Source organism: Camellia sinensis, chromosome 9 (genome assembly GCF_055761805.1).
Source record: "Camellia sinensis isolate YWXY chromosome 9, ASM5576180v1, whole genome shotgun sequence".
In the NCBI taxonomy this organism is placed as follows: Eukaryota; Viridiplantae; Streptophyta; class Magnoliopsida; order Ericales; family Theaceae; genus Camellia; species Camellia sinensis.
The window spans coordinates 130,473,764-130,489,059 of record NC_138969.1 but is presented as its reverse complement, the minus strand read 5'-3'; the positions used below and the strand labels follow the sequence as shown (position 1 = coordinate 130,489,059).

At 34.5% G+C, this 15,296-nt stretch overlaps 2 protein-coding genes and 1 non-coding gene across 14 annotated transcripts; 1 reads left to right on the top strand and 2 right to left on the bottom strand.

Moving 5' to 3' along the window:
- Window positions 1-3,080: 3,080 nt before the first annotated feature.
- Window positions 3,081-10,316, bottom strand: LOC145798764 (vacuolar cation/proton exchanger 2-like). Of its 12 annotated transcripts, none has more exons than XM_082887667.1 (9): window positions 10,085-10,276; window positions 9,863-10,002; window positions 9,552-9,594; window positions 6,937-6,998; window positions 6,767-6,832; window positions 4,543-4,773; window positions 4,177-4,389; window positions 3,513-3,594; window positions 3,081-3,426 (listed from the first exon to the last, which is right to left on the bottom strand). In XM_082887667.1, exons 6-9 carry the CDS (start codon window positions 4,675-4,677, stop codon window positions 3,326-3,328), a joined length of 531 nt encoding a protein of 176 aa, XP_082743793.1. In that variant the 5' UTR covers window positions 4,678-4,773; window positions 6,767-6,832; window positions 6,937-6,998; window positions 9,552-9,594; window positions 9,863-10,002; window positions 10,085-10,276; the 3' UTR covers window positions 3,081-3,325. The 12 variants fall into 12 exon arrangements, with proteins under 12 accessions (XP_082743793.1, XP_082743795.1, XP_082743802.1 ...); XM_082887669.1 differs by having other exon boundaries at window positions 9,552-9,654; window positions 10,085-10,255; XM_082887676.1 differs by lacking the exon at window positions 9,552-9,594 and having other exon boundaries at window positions 4,543-4,739; window positions 10,085-10,290.
- Window positions 5,124-6,322, top strand: LOC114315858 (uncharacterized). The gene is made up of 3 exons (XR_014340311.1): window positions 5,124-5,154; window positions 5,427-5,538; window positions 5,965-6,322. It is a non-coding gene; the product is annotated as an uncharacterized LOC114315858 (transcript).
- Window positions 10,317-11,865: 1,549 nt separating the features above from the next.
- Window positions 11,866-14,813, bottom strand: LOC114311662 (senescence-specific cysteine protease SAG12). Its single transcript, XM_028257791.2, has 2 exons — window positions 14,318-14,813; window positions 11,866-12,675 (listed from the first exon to the last, which is right to left on the bottom strand). Exons 1-2 carry the CDS (start codon window positions 14,760-14,762, stop codon window positions 12,095-12,097), a joined length of 1,026 nt encoding a protein of 341 aa, XP_028113592.2. The 5' UTR covers window positions 14,763-14,813; the 3' UTR covers window positions 11,866-12,094.
- Between the last annotated feature and the right edge of the window lie 483 nt (window positions 14,814-15,296).

Genomic DNA, 15,296 nt, shown 5'->3' with positions numbered 1-15,296 from the left:
AGTTATTAAAATGTTATTTCCTATCGATGAATGAAGTTCACTTTTGAAACTGTATTGTAGCATCCTTTGATCATAGGCCCATGCCTAAAGGTAACAATACAATGTCTATTGGATTGATTGAAACACAGAGATCTCTAGTAATTGATCCTTCGTGGTCCATTGGTTTGACCCTTCGTGGTCCATTGTTATTGGAATATTAATGTTTCGTGGATGTACCACATATAATGATATGAATGACTTTTGTTATTGTAAAGAGATGATATGATTGCTAAACAAAATGTTCAGCCTATTAAACTGGATTGCTTCGAAAATTAAAAGATATGTTTTGATATGGGATTCAACATGAAAAATGTTTTCTTATGAATTTGATATAATGTGGCAAATGCCTCACTTTGAAAATGATTTAAGATTCATTTCAAATTTGTAAGACATGTGGTCAAACTTTATTCACTTAACCTCTTTATACTATTATTACTCGTTGGGTTTTAACTCACTATTTATATATATATATAAAATCTAGAAATCCCCTAGATGTTGATTTGTGATTATGTATCAATTTTAAACAGTAAACAACAATTCCAATCAAACAATCAAGACAAATCGACACAACGATTTTACGTGAAAAAATCACAATTGGACACCTCCAATTGTGATAAAAAAATCACGGGCAAAAGTCACAAAACAATCCACTAAAAAGACATAAAGGAATTACACAGGTATACTCTTAATTACCTAGCGAATCCATGCCCAAATTGAACCAACCCCTATGTGTCTCTTCCAACCCCGTCTTCACCTCAGAATTGTCTTAACTATGAGCCACTCCAGAATCCACCAAAGCTTCAGGCTCAAATTCTTCAGAATCCACCGAAAAACAACTCTCTCTTTTGTATAGAAGGAACAAACAAACCTTTGATGTATTCTTCTTAACCCGTGAGTTGAATACTCAATTAAACATAAAAAAAAACTAGCAAAATATCCCCAGATATAAACCTTAATATCCAAAAAGAAGATCTGGAGCAGTAATCCTAAAATTTGATAGAAACACGTACTTATAGAAAACTGGGACTGCGAAGCTCGCTCGAGCAAGGAACTAATCTCGCGTGTTTTTCCATAAGTGGTTTCGCTTAAGCCACACAACCTTTACTCGAGTGTACATTCATCATTCTCAGGGTTTTTGCCAGACGCAGCCTTCGCTCGAGCGAAAGCTCCTCCACTCGAGCGAGCAAAGGCGGACATGCAACTTTGAATACAATTTTGCATTTTGCTTCGGGGGCGCTGCCCCAAACCCGCCAAAGAGCGTTGCCTCCTGGACCCCGGCGAGTTGACTGGGAAGCTCGATCCCCGTCATAGTCCGCGAAGTGGCAATCTTGTAAGAATTAACATCACAAACTTCTCTGCACGGCACAATTCGGGTCGTATTTGCATCTAAGAAACTCATTGCCTCACTGAAATAAAAGTGCGCAAACAAGTACAATTGAAAGGAGTTTTGTCAAACGAGATTGCCAAGAATAAAAACCTAACAATATATATGTAGGTGAGCAAAATGAACAACAAGGATAGAGAAAGTCTCAGAGTCTACGCGTGTCATCCTTTTGAATGGTTTCCGGAATGGAACAAATTAGGCTTGAGTAGAGCCAAGAAAATCAGCCCCTTAGCTTTGTCAAAGTTTGGTATTTTGCTGAGTCTTAAATGTATGTATGTGTGAGATATATAAGATTTGTACATGTATATAAATTATGCTTGTATCATGTAGGTATAAGCTCAATGGACATCATTATTTTTGTTTTGTTTCCGCTTTAAGCCCCGATATGATTTTAAATATTTTGAAATTTTGTCTTTGAGGCTGAAAGTAATTTAAAATTACTGGCCGGTCATGACTCTAAATCTATAGGGGCGAGTTTGCGTCGTGATATGTATCATGTAAATTTAAAATTACGGGTAGAGTTTTTATTTGAATTTAAGAAAACTTAGGAGGTTAATCGGGCCCATCACGAGTTCAATTTTAATAATTTGAATAATTTATTTTATAAGGTTCTCACATTGTTAATTCATCTAATAATTCTAATGACTCATTTTTCCAAGGCTTGATGCTCACTTAATATTGTATCCTTCAAACCTTGGTTTATTAATTTTTCTAATCAATATTGATATATAAATAGAAAAGGATACTCAGGTTAAAGGTTCAATTTTAAAATTTGTACGACTAATATTTCAAAATCTATTCTTTTGAGACCATAAGAACAAAAATAAATTGAAAGATCATATTATCTCTACTCATATGTCAATCTGTTCATATATCTATCCCCATGCCCGCTTATTTGTCCATGTGTTATTTATCGGTCTACTAATATATCCATATGTCACTTATCTGTTCACTGTCACCGTCAGCAACTTTTTTAGTAATGATTTGCAATGATCACTACAAGAATTAACACTTTTAGCAACAAAAAAATTGGTCGCTAAAAGTCTATTTTTGGTCGGCAAAAGTTATCCGCGACCAAAATTTTTGGTCGCTACTTTGGTCGCCAATTGAGGGTCGGCAAAAGTAATTCGCGACCAAAATTTTCGTTGGTCGGCAAAAGTTGGATTTGCCGACTAAATTTTTGGTCGCTAAATATTTAATTACCGCGACTAATTTATTTTGTCGCTAAAACACTTTGGTCGCGAAAAGTGATATTTTTCCGACCAAATTTCTTAGTCGCCAATTGTCACATTTCGCGACCAAAAACTTTGGTCGCCAATTATCACATTTCGCGACCAAATTTTTTGGTCGCCAATTATCACATTTCGCGACCAAAAAATTTGGTCGCCATTTGTTACTTTTCGCGACCAAAACTTTTGGTCGGCAAAAGTGAGTTTCCACGACCAATAGCTGTTTTGGTCGGCAATAGATGTATTTTTTGCGACCAAAACTCTTGGTCGGCAATTATCATTTTTTGCGAAAAAAATTTATTTTGGATGCCGCGACTAATAAATTGGTCGCCAAAGCAGGAAAACAATACACCTGTAATTCCTAATAATTCATTCAATCCATAACAAACCTATAATTTTAAAGCATCATTCAAATTAACTGAATCATTAACATTCGACACAATACATAATTCATTAACATTTGACACAATACAACTATTCTAAGTTTTCATTCACAAGTCACATCCATCTAGCATAACAATTTGAAACATAACTATTTGTTATCCATGCACAGCTATCAACAAATAAAACTATTAATATTTGTTATCCATACACATCCATCCAAAAATATTTAATCCTCTAAAAAATGCTCATACTGCCAAGTAGTCTAGTACAATTTAGCTTCGTGAACTTGTTAAGAAATATGTTGGGGAGGGTGCTCGTCTGGTTCGTGAACTTTTGATCCACTTTTCAATGATGGCCCCATCGATATTGTTTTAGCCACTTCAAATGTTTCTTGGAACAAAGAAAAATTATGTCACTATGAAACAGCACTACCAAACAAAGATAATAAAACCTCAACAAACTTCACTGCAACATACCTTGAAAAGCCCCAGAGTGCTTCAGTCGTTCAAGAACAATAGCTAAGGTAGGTCCTTGAATATCTTTCAAATTCTTGGTCACCTAGTCATGTAACAAGACAATAAACTCTGAGGTTTTCTATTTTATGCCATGTGTTGCATGAGATGCAGAGATGCACAGAGAAAGAAAGGAAAAAGGTAGTGCAGGTTTTAGAAGTGTTGAGACAATGAATAAAACTCTTCAGTCAAGTTATTTTTATCTGTCACAGTCCCTACTTCACCTTAGCAACTTGCCTATGAGAGCATGGTTGCTAAAGCAAGTGCAAGAGCAACTGGCAAAGTGGAACTGATATGTAAGGTTTCAAAAATTGGAGGGGCAAAATTAGGAAGCGAGAAGCAACTAGGAAAAGTAACCCTCTGCTAAGGTAATAAAAGAGGGGAAGCTTGTAAAGGTTCTCCTCCTCTTCATCATAACAAACATGCTCAATAATCTTCATTGAGAGAGAGAGACAGAGAGAGAGAGAATCTTGTGATTGAAACATCTAATAGTCATAATTATAGTCAGACCAAACTCTACATTGAACAACAAGTATTTGATACCAACAGATTAATATATTTGATGTCTGAAACATAAGAAATGCATGTCTGTGTTTCAGGAAAGCATCAAAGGTCGAATGACTCCAACCTCATTAATAGTGCCATAGAGATTCCTCTGGCTCTTTAGCTGAAAAAAAAGATAGGCAGCATATGCCACAAGCATAACACAGCTGCTGAACCTTGAAAGGGCCAACTCTGACTTCCCATAATGCAACTCAGTGTGTGTAACGTGAAGCACAGCTGGGAACATCAGGCCCATAACTGCCATCAAGAGCAATCCTGAATTCATCTCAGCATTTGCCTGCCAACAGGATTTGAACACTAATATTTAGTCCATCAAAGATAACAAGACATGGGAAAATGAAAACTAAGCTATACACCAGCCTTTTTCAGAAAAAAAAAAAAAAAGAAAGAAAGAAAGAACAAACGATGATGGGAATCAAAATTAGCCTACCTTGTTGAACACTTGTTGCTTATTAGAATGAGAAATTCCTCCAATGAAAAATGCAGATCCAAGCACCAGCAACATGTTTGACAGAATTGAGCCCAATAATGACTGCTGGACAACACGTAACAAGCCACTTTTCATTGCATGAATTGATATTATCAGTTCTGTTGCATTTCCAAAAGTAGCATTTAAAAGGCCCCCAACTGTAAGTTCAAACCAAGGCCATTACAAATTACCCTAGAAGCAACAATGATCAAAGTCACAAAAATGTGAAAGGAACAAACTAACTATTAGCAATGCTACTACCACAGTATTGAAATTGTAAAAGCCAAACTGTATATGGTCATTAGGAACCAAGACAATTCTAAACATGTAGAGTTTTCCAAAAAAATTCTGAACTTCCATAGTTTTACTGAGTTTTTGCTACAGCAAGGAGTTAGGCTGCATTATACTGAGGCAATTGGAAAATTTTACAAATCCAAAAGACAATAGAATCAATTTCTAACAATTTTATGATTCAAATGACACAGTTCAAGGGATTCATACATGAAAACCTCAGAGTTGTGTCTCCTTCATTGCCATTAAGTAGGATACCTGGCATCTCTATCAATCTTACAGGTTTAAGTTCTCACCACATTGTATTTCATAAGCAAATATGTGAAATTAATGTACTCACTTAGTCCCTCAGTCAAGTGAAGACTCAGAAACACCCCAGCCTTTAGTTGACTGCACAAACTCACTCTTATTTGATGAAAATTTTCTTTGAGATGTGCATATTGAATCCAACATCCAAGTAGTGGGAAGGGATGCCACAATGGCAGTATAAATATAGAGTTGCTCTAGAAACTTAGAAAAGCTTGTAAGTTCTAATTTGATTGTTTCAATGACAGGATTGTTACCCAGAGAGGCTAGGCAAGTTATTTGTAGTCCATGTGCCATATGTATTTATGACGGCATGGAAGGCTGTCTATCCATTTATCGACAAGAAAACAAAAAAAGAAGGTATCTTTAAATATAAAAAAAAATCCTTGCATGACTTGTTTGTAATATACATTCTTATCAAATATCAACTTGAATTTGGGCTGGGATAATGGTCTCTACCACTTAATTCTCGTGTCCTTGTCCTTTTTGAATAGAAATAAAAATAGAAATAGAGTCGTGCATTGCATTTGTGTTTGGCATGATTAAAGTTGGAGCAATATGAATTAGGCATGTTTTATATAAAGACCATGAGCTAACTTTTTCTCTGGTCATTTAAATCAAAGCAGAAAAATATATGATAATTAAATATTAAAAAAAAATAACAATGAATGAAAATCTTTTGCATGAAAGAAATGAAGTAGGAGAGAGCTAGAACACTTGAAAGTTATTAACTGTATTTTTATCACTGGTTGATTGTGTTACTAATGTTTAAACACATCTGTGCAGATAGTTTTTGTGGAGGATAAAAAGCTGAAATCAACTCTGCTTGCTGACATTGATGAGAGCCAACTCCCAGAGATCTATGGAGGCAAACTACCATCGGTTCCTATACAAGACTGTTAATTAGAGTAGCCAATTTTCAGAGACCTTGGAACCATTCATATTCCTATACACGACTGTCAATTAGGTGATTCATGTCATTTAACCTTCTGAAAAAGGGAAAGTTAAAGAGGAAGCTGCTGCCAGTTTTTATCTTCTAACAATGCTTGTGTTACAAAATTGATATTGTTTATATCATTAAGCATTTGATATGCCATTTGAGTATTAAGGAATACAAAGCTCTATCGACTATGCACTTAAAACACACTGACGCTTCATGGGAAAAAGGGGAATCCCTTGAGCCTAACCACGCAGGTAGATATTAAGCAGGGGTTTCGTCAAGTGAATCTCAAGGAAATAATAATAGGTTTTTCCGGTTCCTGGTAGAGAATGCAAGCAACCAAGAAGAGCAAAGTAGAATGCTCAAAGTAGGAAATAGAATAAGTTTAAAGTTAATAATTTATACCAACAGGAAGAAGCCAATGTGTAATGTCACAAGCAAAGATAAATGAATTTCAGTATAATGGTTCAAATAAATAAAACCACTTTCCTCTTTGTCATTTGACGCACTACTATTAGACCTTGAATCAACATCAAGCTAATCCTCAAGAAGCATAAATCTACTATGGTAAACAACAGAAAAGGGAGACACAAATCAATAAGAAACAAACAACACAACTATACGGGAGCAAGAGAAAAGAAGTTTGACCTTGGGATTTGTAACAATGACTCCAAATGCAGTGAAAGTATCACACAAAAGTTTCTCATCCACATCCTGCAAAGAAAATCAGAGCCAGGTTTGAAATTGAAAAACTGTGTCATAGGCATATAGAAGTTTACAAGGCATGAAAATACATTTGAGTGCATCAAATTTCTTACAGGATCAAGGTTTCCCACAAAAGGTTAGCTCCAACATCAAAGCTCTTTTTATCTTGAGACGCCTGGAACCCAAAAACAACAAGATAAAACTATTGATCAGATTTTAAATCTAATTCAAACAAAGGCTCTGAAAGTCAAACCATGAAATCATTAATGATGGCTCCGGTGGCAATATCCTAAGCATAAGCATAAAGAAACAGAAAATGATGCATGACAAGGATAAACATTCACACCTTATTCACTCTTATTGACAAGGTTAGTAATACTGTTATCTTCAATCATTTTAAATACTTAACCATATCGCAAATTAGTTATCCCATCAAATTCCCTGGTCCTCTAGCAGTTGGAATTACTAGCTCAAAGATCAATAATCAACCTAGAAATTCCATCAACTCACAATCTACTGAATTAAAATAGCAACAATTAAGTTTTACATATTTCCAAACTAATATTTATCGTAGTATTAGTTATTTGTTGGTGTCACAATTCCAGCTGTGGATCGGTCAACCTGTAAGTCATCAGATTAGACAAGGCATCCAACAGTGAACTCAAATGCTACGACAGATAGTTTACCTCCCTGATTTTCTTTCAATGAGCTGATTTCCAAAAGCCAAATGCAATGGTGAACAGAACAGTAATAGCATATTAGAAAGTTTCAATAATTCAACCACCACCACCACCACCACCAAGAATCAAATTCATCTAACAATAATTCCAAGAAGTAACAATGATAAGTTCCTTGATATTGAAACAGTACTAATGTGATCGAATAAACGAAGGGGTGAATCGAATACTTGAAGAGAAGGGTTGCAGATTAATCGATTAATAAATGAAGGGGTTTGAATCGAGAGAAACGAAAGGGGGTGAAGCAAGAGAGAGTGAAACCAAGGGCACAGTGAGAGCGAGAGAGAGAGAGAGAGAGAGAGAGAGAGAGAGAGAGAGAATAGGCTATTTAAGTTTACATTAAAAAAAAAGAAAAAAGAGAAAAACATTTGAAGGCGTTTTCGGAAGTTAAAACGGTGCTGTATTGGTCAATAAGAATGCGACGTTTAAGAAAACGCCGTAAAATATTAGAAATAGAGGCGCTTTTTAAAACGCCGTCAAATCAACACCGTTAAATCTTACTTTTCTTGTAGTGATTCATGGGTTCCTAAGAGTCTCCTAAAATTATTCAGAGCTTGCCACCTAGACATAAGGTCCCTTAGAGACCACGCCTCATGCCTCATGCCAAGGAAGCACATGAACTTTTAACGGTCCTCTATAACGCATGCTAGACTACTTCCCTCTAACACCACCTGACATGTTTTACCAATACCACTGTAAATTTGATCAACTAACAAATTAAAACTCCAATGAAGACCTGGAATGTGGTAAGCGATTCCAAACATATGTCTTCCATGCCATTCTCTTAATAAAACCTGAAGTTTCTTTACCATTGCCAATTTGTTTCTGACATCCTAAACCATTACACAAATTGAACCTTAGACTTATTTTCAGTTTCAATTATTCACTATGAAAAACAAGCATGCCTTTATAGCACACCTGGTCCAACAGCCAAAAACCCACTCCATACATTTCCCCAAAAGTTTAAAAGAACCAAAGATTGTTTGTTAACTGTCATGCATATTCCTAAATATATATTATTCAAAATTATAAAGCCTTCATCTCAATTCTAGAACATCCAAACAATCTGTTTGTAGTCTTTATTCGGGAAACCCTATCCAAGAAGTTTAAGCCTGCAAGCCCTGCCCTATGCTGAAGTTAAGAATGACCCATGGGCATGGAACGACCATTACTGTATTGTTATACTATTTAGTGTTATTCTTTTTCATCCTCAACATATGTAAGCAAGTATTGCAACATAAGTGCTCCAAGAGACTGGCTGATAGCAATATTTTTACTAACAACTTGAGTCGCACAAGATACCAATGGTCCGATTGCTTTTGAGTATTTCCTCTCATTCTCTTTTACTGGTATAATATTAAATCAAGTTGTCAGGTGTTCAATTTGTGAAGATCCAATAAAATCAATCAATCAGCAGGCGCAGGTGCACGTGATGAGTCACATTGCATAGAAGAGCTTTAAATATATTAACATAGCCCCTAACAATTAAACCCCCTCTTTTTATCTACCAAAAAGCCCCTACAATACGCATAAGAATAAAAGTTCAGTACTTTAGGCAGACAGACAGTACATCTGCAGATAATTAACCACTCCAAATGGTATGCAGATATTGAAATAAAATAAAAAAGAGTCACACCCATTCGTAATCATGAACCATTATACTGTACCCTTTCAACACATCTAGAACCAATGCATAAACTTCTTACAAAAATTTCATTAGTATGTATGCATTATACAATTCCAGGAACCATATAGGTGTTTTCAAACCATCAATTGGTTTGGTGCATTAATACTTGAATTGTAATAGCTTGACAACTCAATCAAACCTCAATTTAGCATCGAATCCAATCAAAATTGATACGAATCTAATAAAACCCATATCTCCAACAATACTAATATTGATTTAATAAACATGTGAAGCCCTAAACGAATTGAAATCGTTGTGAAGTTCAAGAACAAGAGATCAAATTGTTCAGGTGGGAATTTATTACCTAGGTTAGAGGCCAAGAGGTTGAAAGAGAAGCAATTGATCATCTGTATCACGAAAAAGACGTCGAACTCGGTGAAAACAATTTCCTTCTGATCACGTAAAATCTATCAGATTAATATATATGCAGATTAATCATCTGTAGTCTTCCTTCTGATCACGTAGCAGATATATATATATATATATATGCAGTTTGTGACAAAATTTAAGGAGAGAGAGAATAATGCAGTTCGGTGAATCAATTTTCTTCAAACCATTGTTCGATCAAATATGAAATTGCTATCTCATTTCTCTCTAGAAGTACGAATTAGTTACCTGGTGACTGAGAGAGTAGAGATCGGAATGGACGAGAAGGAGGCGATCGATGTCGTCGTTTTCGATTGATCTTCGTTCATAGGAAGAAAATTGATGCCGATGAAGAGAAAGGAAAGAGAGAGAGACATCCAATCTGGGTTCTTTCTCAACAAAGGAAATTGATTACTAGAGATCCAATATTAGGAGAAACTTATTACATATCACCATATTAAACCAAATTACCCCAATCTGGGTTCGATTGATGCATCAACAGTGTGAAGTAGAAAATTATTGGCGATGGCGATTTGCAGCGGTGGCGACGTGCGACCGACGTGAGCAATGGTGGTGAGGGACTTCGGTGAGCTAGAGAGAGTGGGCACCGATTGAGAGAGAGAACACAGAAACAGGGAAGGGTGGGCCAACATAGAGAGACACAGATTAGGGCTTTGTTTTAGATAGAGACGAAGAAGATCAGGGCTTTAATTTTTTTTTTTCTGAAATTCAATTCCCGCCCCACATTTCAAATTTGCCCCCAAACTTTTGGCGACCAAAAGATCAAATTAGTCGCAAAAACAGGTTCTTTTGCCGACAAATTTTTTTAGTCGCCAAATTTTAATCAACGGCAACTAAAATATTAGTCGCTAAAAGTATTAATTTGGCGACTAATTTTTTTTGGTTGCGGAAAATAAGTTTTTCGCGACTAAATTTTTGGTCGTCAAAAAATATGTGACCTTCCGCGACCAAATTTGTAGTTGGTCGGCAAAAGTATACCACTTTCTGCGACCAACTCATTTTTTTGTCGCCAAAATATAACCTTCTACGACCAATAATATTTGGTCGCCAAAAATAATGATCATTCGCGACTAATTAATAAATGGTCGCTAAATGTCATTTTTTTGCGACCAAAATTTTTTTGGTCGGTAAAAATGGTCGGCAAATGTGTGAATTCTTGTAGTGGATGTTTAAGAATAGAGAGATAAACAACAAATAAAAAATATATATAAAGATAAAACTATCACAAATGTCTTTTTCACCCAAAAAGTACCCAAAAATAAAAAAATAAAAAAATTCTATTTTGCTTCAAAGAATCTGCCACTGACCTTAATGTCCCATGTGCTTCCTTCTTTAGATTTAATACCATTTTTTTAAAAAAATATAAAATTTTGTAACTACATTAAGATTTATCATTTTAAATAACGCTCGTTAAATAATATTTAATTACAAAAATATTACTAACGTCTTATTTTAATTTAAAATTTTATTATAATTTTTGTGAAAGTATTATAAACGTTTGCGGGTTTGATCTTAATATATACATAGTTTCTCCTTTGTGCATCATTTCATGATTTTTTCTTTGTTTTTGAACTATGATTTTTCTTATTTTGGTGTAAGCTGTGTACTGATTTGATCTCTTTGTAAGTGCCGTTTGGCTTCCTTACTTTAATGAAAATATCATCTGACTACAAAAAAATAAATTAATTAATAAAAACAAAACTTAGTCAATATATTCAACGTCATGTCTTATTGGTTTTTTGCATAAACAGTTTTCATTGTGAAATTTACAAGATAAATAGTTTAGATTATCACTGTAAGCCTAGAATGGAGCCACCAAAAAAAAAAAAAAAAAATGAAAATATATGAAACATAAGAGTATTGAGAAAAGTCATGCCCTTCAAATGGACTGTCCTTCAAATGGACTGTCCTCTCCATTCCGTAATGGTGATCATCCATTATAACTTTAGAATGGAGAAGATCACAATCCGATTAAAATAGTTAAAAATTCACTACAAAAAAAAAAAAAAAAAGAAAAGAGAAAGAAAAAAAATACTATTTTCTCTATTTTTTTGCATGTCATTTAGTAGAAAACTAAAAAATCAACAAAAATAGTCAATTTTCAAAAATACGCAAACATAAAATGTACATATATGTGTGTGTATGTATGTGTGCATGTATCCAAACTACATAAAGTTTAGACAAAAAATTATGAAATTGTTATTTACCCAACTCATCTAAAAGATTTGACATTTAGAGACAGAGATAACTTTGTTATTTATATCATATGCTCAACCAGCCTCATCGGATAAACTGCGAGGTTTAAATAGAAAGTCTATTTTCTATTCTAAATATCATAATTAAAACGTTTCCCGCCAACTCATCTAATAGTATAAACTATTACAGAGAAAAAGCAATAACTTTATTATTTATATTTTATATGCTCAACAAGCTAAATACGACACAACCATCCTCGTTCTTTCACATAGTTGGATAAGAAGCTTTCAGGGCAATGCCACATCGACCTTCCGCAACAGCATCTCTGTCGATCTTCATATATCCATTCTCACCCCAACTAGAGCCCCATGAATTCTTAACCAACCAATAGTTAGTCCCATCAGTAGTAGTTCCATATCCAATTATAGTGACAGCATGGTCAAGTTTGGTTCCACACGGCCCAGAGAAGACGCCACTTTGGTAAAAATGAAAGTTCTGTCCACCACCTTCAATGGCAACAGAAACTGGTTGGCGGGCCACAGCTTGCAGAAGAGCCTGCTCATTACTAGGTGGCACATCTTCGTACCCAGTTATCTGGACTACAGTGGTTGCTGCTTTGGTGCTGTCACAAGTGTTATCTTGTGCAATGTAAGGGTAATTATCTTCTGATGTGAGACCATTGTTTTGGATGAATTGAAAGGCAGTATCCATAAAGCCGCCACCACAACCACCGTTATCAGTATTACAATCAACGAGCTCTTGCTCAGAGAGTGATAATAGGTTACTGGTTGTAATTTGGTTAATACCTTCCACAGCTGCCACTGCTGAAAATGCCCAACAACATCCTATACATAATGATAACCACCCAAAAAAAAAGCAGTTAATAATTAGAAAAGGATATATAATCAAGTGGGTTGCGATTATTTTACAAAAAAGCATGAGAATAATATGCTTGGTTTAATATTAATTATTGATATAATGGCTTTAATTACCGACCATTCACTCAGGAAATAAGAGTTTTAGAAACCAAATGTTTTGATTTCTAAAAGTGAAAATTTTGTTGCAAAAGACATATAGGGACGAATTTCTGTCGTCACGAGGATAGTTACTAAAAGGTCGTCCCGAAAAGTTCAAAACAAGGCTTTTAGCAATTTTGAAAATGTCACTAATAAATAGACTTTTAGGGACAAAAAAATTTAGTTTGGTTTATTTTTGGAGACAAAAAATTTGGTCCAAAAAAAAAAAAATAATTCATCACTAAAATCTAATTTTTGTTGCTAAAAATATAATAACGGCACTTTTCACAAGAAAAATATTTGGTTTTTGAAAAATAATTTTGTCCCTAAATTTTGGTCTCTAAAACCTTAATTTTCTGTAGTGATTATTTATCAATTTTTTGTTCTTTTAATAACGATACACTATGATATACCATTGGAATGAAAATGGTATGGATATCAACTAGTTCATGGTATGCATCGATTTAGAGCAAATTCATGACTATAGGTGCTTCGACCGTTATAAAGCTCTCTTAATTTATTATTATTTTTTTGGTAGCTAATGATTTTAAAATATTCACGACTACATGACTCAATTCTTTCTGTATACAAGTGGATACTTCTGACAGCCATAATCGATATACACCACTATATTAAATTTTATTTATTTATTTATTGATCGGCAAAAGAAAAGACTTTATTGATGATAAACACATACAAAGGATGAAAATTACATCAATAAAGAGGAGCTTGGAGCTAAAAAGCTCCAACCTCCTAGTTGGTGAGAGACTAACGAAGAAATTATTAATTGATATAAAATATAGATGTAGAAACATATCATGTAATGCTTACCACATTGGCTTTGGTCCTTGATGGGAGTAACTGCACCTTGGTTTCTCCAGTCGACGGTTGTTGGCGCATCAGTTAGATTTACATACCTAAAAGATGTTGGTTTTGAGACAAATGTCTCAAAACGATTTTTTGAAATCTTAATCTTAATTTTTTGTAGTGATTATTTATCGATTTTTTGTCGTTTCAATAACGATACACTATGATATACCATTGGAATGAAAATGGTATGGATATCAACTAGTTCATGGTATGTATCGATTTAGAGCAAATTCATGACTCGAGTATAGTCGATGTAGGTGCTTCGACCGCTATAAAACTCTCTTCATTTATTATTTTTTTTGGTAACTAATGATTTTAAAATATTTACGACTACATGACTCAATTCTTTATGTGTACTAGTTGATACTTCTGACAACCATAATCGATATACACCACTATTTTAAATTTTATTTTTTTTATTTTTTTTATCGGCAAAAGAAAAAACTTTATTGATTATAAACATGTACAAAAGGATGAAAATTATATCAATAAAGAGGAGTTTGGAGCTAAAAAGCTCCAACTTCCTAGTTGTGAGAGACCAACGAAGAGATTATTGATTGATATAAAATATAGATGTAGAAACATATCATGTAATGCTTACCACATTGGCTTTGGTCCTTGATGGGAGTAACTGCACCTTGGTTTCTCCAGTCGACGGTTGTTGGCGCATCAGTTAGATTTACATACCTAAAAGATGTTGGTTTTGAGACAAATGTCTCTTTGGTTGGCTGCCTCTTGTAACCAGTATGAGAAGCACGAAACTCCTCATTGGTCAGGTCTGCAAATTTATTCACACCAAGCTTGTATCCTCGGTCTACACCTTCATTAAAGGCATTTATATGTTGGAGATTGTCCTTGAATACCTGAAACCGTGTATTCTTCTCTTCGGTATCCTTGTAAACACGTCCATGGCGTGTCATCCATTGCTCGTGCATATCTAGCATGGTTTGTTCGTTGAGAAAGCGAGAGGAAGCTTGAGAGGACAAAACTCCCAAGACAAAGAGAAAGGCCAAGAAAACGCATTGGAAATGGTTAGTAGAAGCCATGGTGTGAGTGAATGTATTTGTGGGCACACTTATTAAAATTTTGCAAGGGCTTAGGTTTTTATAGGCAAAGATTGCCATGAGATTAAATTCCATACGGCTTACTAGTAAACCCTCTAGTTTACGGGCAACCAATGAATAATGAACACGTTACATTTTGCCAGTAAACGTTTTCTTTTATCCTACCGCATAGCTCTTCCCTCCCACCCAGTCTTCACGTTGATTGCTTTTTGTTTATGAAGAAGTTTGACAAAGTAAACAAAGGCTCAAAATTTCTTTTTAACCATTAACAAAATCTTAACTTAATTATCACAACTAATAAAATTAGATTAAATTTGCACAAACTATAGAAAATCTGTTTGATTTTGAGTTTTCAAAAAGATTTTTTTAAGTTTCAATCCGTAATTTTGTTTGTGTACTTTTTTTATATTTTAATCAATTTTTCTTAAATCCACTTAATCTAGATACATTTAAAAGGTAAGATATTTATGAAGAAATATTTAAAAAATAAATAAATATGAAAAATACGAAAATATA

Excerpts from the sequence above, each read along its gene's own strand:
- LOC145798764 (XM_082887668.1), bottom strand. The coding sequence starts at position 4,677 with ATGAAAAGTGGCTTGTTACGTGTTGTCCAGCAGTCATTATTGGGCTCA. Across the intron at positions 4,390-4,542 it reads AGCAACAAGTGTTCAACAAG|GCAAATGCTGAGATGAATTC; the intron begins GTAGGCTAATTT and ends TCCTGTTGGCAG. Across the intron at positions 3,595-4,176 it reads TCTATGGCACTATTAATGAG|GTGACCAAGAATTTGAAAGA; the intron begins GTTGGAGTCATT and ends TTACATGACTAG.
- LOC114311662 (XM_028257791.2), bottom strand. The coding sequence starts at position 14,762 with ATGGCTTCTACTAACCATTTCCAATGCGTTTTCTTGGCCTTTCTCTTT. Across the intron at positions 12,676-14,317 it reads CAAGGACCAAAGCCAATGTG|GATGTTGTTGGGCATTTTCA; the intron begins GTAAGCATTACA and ends CATTATGTATAG.